This window comes from Apaloderma vittatum, unplaced genomic scaffold (assembly GCF_000703405.1).
Source record: "Apaloderma vittatum isolate BGI_N311 unplaced genomic scaffold, ASM70340v1 scaffold36711, whole genome shotgun sequence".
NCBI classification, from domain to species: Eukaryota; Metazoa; Chordata; class Aves; order Trogoniformes; family Trogonidae; genus Apaloderma; species Apaloderma vittatum.
The window spans coordinates 1-5,757 of NW_009698005.1; the positions used below are offsets into that span (position 1 = coordinate 1).

At 48.2% G+C, this 5,757-nt stretch overlaps 1 protein-coding gene across 1 annotated transcript; it reads right to left on the reverse strand.

Moving 5' to 3' along the window:
• Window positions 1-2,665: 2,665 nt before the first annotated feature.
• Window positions 2,666-5,754, reverse strand: LRRC47 (leucine rich repeat containing 47; the record flags this gene model as incomplete). Its single annotated transcript, XM_009877847.1, has 6 exons — window positions 2,666-2,905; window positions 3,356-3,445; window positions 3,884-3,986; window positions 4,418-4,533; window positions 4,766-4,882; window positions 5,630-5,754. Coding segments are annotated over 6 exons (791 nt in total), but the record flags the coding sequence as incomplete, so codon positions are not given.
• Between the last annotated feature and the right edge of the window lie 3 nt (window positions 5,755-5,757).

Here is a 5,757-nt window from a genome sequence, read left to right on the forward strand (position 1 = left end):
CGGGGAACTGGGGCCTCGGCAACAGCTCCCTCTCTCACGGACAGCACCCGCGAGCTGGAAAAACTGAAGTTTAAAATACTCTCTTTTTAGTTTTGCAGTCTGAGAGAGGAATGGAAACACGAAGAAATGCTGGCGGCACTAGAGAGGGAGAACTGCAGTCTGCGACAGGTGAACGCCGTGCGAGGCCAGTACAGACAACTCTTGCACCAGCTGCTTAGTCGTGCTCACTTTAGGCTCTGGGGAGTGTGCCACAGAAAAAAAACCACTGCAGCAGTTTTAGAGAAAAAGAGGAGCAATAAGTTACCGGTACTGGCAAGGCTGTTAGTCTGTAGACTCCGCCCAGCATCTTCCAATACTGGAAGCGTTTGGATCATATGCGGGGGAGGCACAGCCAAGCCTGGTCGCTTTCTTCCTCACGGTAACAGCTGGATCTCCTCAGGTTGTTACAGAACAAGAATCCAAACTGGCTGAGCAGAAGGAGCTGATCAGCGAGTTAGAGGGGACGGTCAGCCAGCTCCGGGCAGAGGTTCTGGCCGGCCGACGTGATGCCCGTGAGCAGCAGCGGGCCCACGAGGAGACCCAGCGCCGCGCTGAGAGCCTGGAGCACAGGGAGCTGCAAACCAGAGTGGCACTGGAATGTGTCACCAGCAGGGTAAGGGCACTCTGTCCATCCAGAAACAATCATTACCACAGTACTTGCAGTCCAACTGCTCGTAATTTCATATAAGACTTTCCATCTCATCATTCACTTTGTCTAAGACTGACAGAGTGATTTTTGCAAATTCATGCCAATGCCAGCTAAATGCACCTACTTTCCTCTTTTATCGAAAGTTTGAAAGATACCGAAGCAAAATAATCCAGGCTACGTTCAGCGCGTCAGGCAGCAAGCCTCCCCAGGCAGAGCTCACGGACGAGGAGGTGCTGGAGGCGATGCAGGTACGTGGTTTTCCCAACTCTGTTCCTAGCAGCCGGCAAGGGACTGACGAGGAAAGAGGCCGGCGTGCAGTGCTGCTCTCCACCTAACGCTTTCCTGCCTCTTTACACCTCCCTTGTTTTCAGAAAATAATTAACGAACGGATGGAGTTCTATCAGCTGCTGAAACAGAAACAGAGTGGCAAGGTCCCGGCATTCCACAACATCGACACGCCTCTGCCACTGCCTGCCAGTACTAGGGGAAGCAGAAAAAGTTCTACCATGAAGCATCTCAACAGCTGAAAAGCAGCCCCAACACATCACCAACTTCAGGCTCCTGTTCCGCTGTTCCTCCGTGGCGACTTACTAACACATTAAACTCGTTTTACTGAAATCAAGGTCTGTGGGAGTAACTAATTTGACCGTTTCATCCGATTCAGAGGACAATTCACTGTAAATGTTTGGTCTGTAGAAACATTCCACTTCACAGGGCAGCAGCTCAAAGCACTACTAAGGGCTGCTTGGTTACAAGCAGCTTGAAGGAGTTAAGGTACCATTTTTGCAGCACATACAACAGCTGCTTTGGTGAATTTGTGTAGTTCCACAGCTGGAAAATTCACCAATGCCAAAAGAAGTGAGTGACGTGTGACTGCAAGAACCATTTTATTTTTTCCATTCAATGTGCAAGACCCGACACAGGGATGTATTTGACACAGTATCGAGAAGGTCAGTTAGAGGGCTGCAAAACGTGTAACAGGAAGAAGTCAGTCTGTCGGTCACCCGAGCTTTTGGAGAGGTTTGCATTCACACAGGCAAAAGTCACCCACAGACCCCCAAAGTCAGAACCACCCAAACTACCTGTACTGGGGTGGATGTCCCCAACGCTCTTCACAGGGGAGTGTGACAGAAAGCTCCAGAAGAGTCACTCTGGGTGTGAGTGCTCATGTGCTGGGGAGACGGGAGCTCTCGTAGTGTCAGCACGAGGCAGTGCCAGCCCTCGGAACTGCGCGAGCACAAACTCAGCGCTTGATGAACTCAGCGGGGACACGACGAGTTCACGACAACCGGTGCTTCCACAAGGACAGATGACGGCTCTGGAATGCGCTGGGACACACAAATGCCCACAGTCACTTCAACAGACTTGACTTAAGAACAGAAGCTGCGTTAATGCCTGAACACAGAAACCATCGCTTTAAAGCTCCTTCCTCGAGTTCTTACAGCAACTAAACTTTCACAATTACTCCAGATACAAAATGATGCAGGAATGAGATGTCAGCAAAGTAGTTTTGTGTCCTGCCTGCAGCACGGGTAGTACAGCACAGGACTTCGTTTCAACGCACTCGCTACTGGATTTCTCAGTTTAGCTGCCAAAATAATAATCCAGTTGAAACACGCCAGGAAGAAGGAGCGATCTTGCAGACAACAGGACTGCGCTTATTTTATAAACACCAAGATGTCACCAAGACTTCCTCTACAAGCTACCGCTTTCTGACTTCCAATACCTCCTCTGCGTTCGCCTTTGAAGATGTTCTATCTCTACCTGGTCAGAACTGTTAAGGCTGAAGGAACGTTAACACCCCTTGCAGTGCCCTGATCAAACTTTAGTTTTTACACAGCCAGGCGGGACGTGCTGCACCTTTGCTTTCACAAAACCAAACCACCTCACTGCGTACAAGTTCCGTTGTTGAGTATGGAAAATAAAAAAAATAAAACAAACCAGCAAACTGACTCGTTTTCTCCGCTTTGATAGCTGCTAACGTATTACAGTCAGAAGAGAGGAAACTGTGGTTAGGTCAGTTTTTGAAGGATAAAGTACTTTCAAGTTTCCATCTGTGTCCACCACTCGAACCTGCTCCACTACCAATGGAGAATTCATGGGCTGTACATTTTGGCCAGGGTGCAAATTCGCTGGTCCACGAAGAGCATCAGATTCATTATCCGAGCCTGAGTCTTCCTCATTTTCCAAAGTAAATCTGTTCAGTTCTGCAATTTTCTGTTAAAAGCAAAGCACAGGAAACAAAATTCTGCAGCTAGGGCCTCACAGCAACTCCAAGTCGCTTCCAAGGCGTGGACCTTGCCAGCCTCTGGAGGAATATCTGCACGAAAACATTCTGCAGCGGGTCAGAATCTTTCAGGAAACTGAAAAGGCTTTTTGATGTTATTGCTGACGCCATAAGATCGCTAATAAGGGGAAGGTGCTCAAAGTCAAACCACACATTTCAAACTGACCCTGGTGAGGTGTGAGGTTTACCAGTTAGTCAGGATCCGGGAACATAACAGCCTTGTGCGACACAGCAAGAATGGAAGAGTAAATGAAGGAGAGAGAATAATAGTACTTCTAAAGTAAAAATCAATTTCTGTGATCTTCTCAATACATGCCAGCCGTTCATCATTTTGTTAAGCACACCAAGAAGAGACAGGACTGCTTTCCTGCACTACTTACCAGAATTAGCGTGTCCATGACATCTTTGCATATCTGTAAACTGGTATCGCTTGTCACTTCCAGAAACAGATCACGGGTGTCTTTTCTGATCTGTAAGAGTTTTGCAGGTAAAGCAAGTGAGGAATCTGAGCACACTTTCCCCCAGTCACTTGGCAACGTTTCAACACACAACCTGAATGAAAGGCTTTCATTCAGTTCCACTGGAGGCAAAGTACGGCTGTTCTTTCTGAGTCAAAACCCGTGTTCTCGCCCTTCAACAGAGGGCCCATCTCTGCAAAGGCAACGCGGTGCCTTTGGAGCAGCCTGCCAGAGCCTGACAGATTTACCAAGGCAAAAATGTAACGCCAAGATGCACCTCAACCTGACAGTGTAGCAGAGAAGGCCCAGGCTTTGAAGATTTACAGTTGGAACTTCGTCACAAAGTTTCACAGAACAGTGCATTATCTTTGAATCTGGAGTGAAACCTCTCCAGTACAAAGAAACTCTGATTAATTCTGATCCACATATATTTTCTGAAACAGAGATTACCTTTGTTTTCTCACTGTTGGTTATTGGTGGGAAAGAAATCACAACGCCTTCAGCATCCACAAGACACGGGTAGTTATCTTTGCCATCCAGTAACTGGAGATACCTGCCGAGAAAAACAAAGAAGCAAAAAGTGAGGAACGGAAACAACAGCTGGACACAGTGGCAGAAAATAGCGACAAAAACAAATTAGCACATTCCTCATCCATCTCGCAGCAAAACCAGAAGAAACTAAGATTCAGCAAAAGTGCGTCACGGCGATACAGCTGAGCAGAGACAAGAATTTGCTCTTGACAGAGCTGGAAATAACAGAAGGCACTCATCATCCCCACTGCACCCCAGGTTACTTTTTACGCATAAATTCAGCTCCGTGTTTTGCATCTTGGCTCCTAAGAGCTCTTGCTGGGCTGGTGAGCCCCATCACCATTCCAGAACATGCCTCCTAATACATTCCAGCGCATTTTCCTCCGTGCTGGTTTTTCCATACGAGTTATCAAAATTAATGTGAAGAAAAGCACAGAAGATCAGAATACTGACTTGTGCAATCCAGAAACATTCTGACGCTTCTTCTGTTTCCTCTGCTCCTCAGCTTCTAGCTGCAGCTGACGGAGGAGATCCTTTGCCTTGATCTCCTTTCGACCCAGGGGCGTTACCTACACCATAAAGGGAAACAAACATTTGAATTTAAGAGTGACTCAAAGACAGGGGTTATTAAAACTCCCCTGTAAGCAAGTCACTAATTAAACCCAAACTTGGGTATGCCATCACTCTCCAATTTGAAATAGAATTTTATATTCTGGGCTGAAGTTACAAGGACGATCTAAGAGCTTACAAGACAAAAGGGAAACAAACGGTGGGGAGGGGCACCGATGGCGCTGGCCCTACCTTCAGTTGGTCAGGAGGCTGAACATCGTACATCAGAGGACCCTTGATCAGCTGCAGGTCGTGGGTGGCAATAGTGGCTGCTGTCCGCTTTTCACAGATGTCTTCGTGAAGTTTAGTCTAAGATAAAAAGAACGCCATCAACATAGATCAAAATCAACTTGAATTATTCCTCCTTGGGTTCAACTTCTTCCCCGTTTAAAGTCTGCAGCATCCTCAACTAGCTGAGTAACCCCTGCGCATCAAACAGAACCCTTTTCGTCACTGCGAAATAATTTTATTGTACGACCCCAACGCAAAGACAGTGAAGCACAGCACGTGATGTGCTTCTCGACTGCAAGACGACCACCTACAAATCACAGAACAAATCACAAATACGCGAGTCTCACGATGGGAAAGAAGCTAACACCTGCCACCTAACGGGCAGGCGAGCTGCCACGTGAAAGCCTGTGCTTACGGCACCTCGGCAGGAAGGCTAAGGCACACAAGACAGTTTTACCACGGATTAGGGAACCTGGAGCCACACCAGCGTCCTTCTAACGTGGATGCAGGCTTATTACCAGTTTTCAGCAGGTTCCACAGCCCTAACGAGCTGTTCTTACGGGGCAGCGCAAAGGGGTGTGCGGTCATCGCCCTCTCATGGCAATATCAGAGCTCCTGTTAGGCTCTTCAGGAAAAGCAGCTTTGCTTACCACAGACTGGCCAGGCACCACGTCGCATCCCGCCGGGCCCTCACCACCTGCCAGGTGAAGAGCTCACCCAAATTTTCAGAAGCTGAGCTACCAAAAGGAGTCTAGAACAGCCCTTGTGTGAGCCTGCCAGTGACACTCCTGTTGCAAAGGAGAAACACGAGGCTGCAGCAGTTACCTGCGCTGACAGGAACCTCTTCAAAGCATTTCCCGGCTTTAAGTTGACTCCCTTCAGCACGCAGCACACGATGAAGGGTCGAACATCTTTGACGCCCGGGCTCACTTTGACCACCAAGGGCGTCGAGT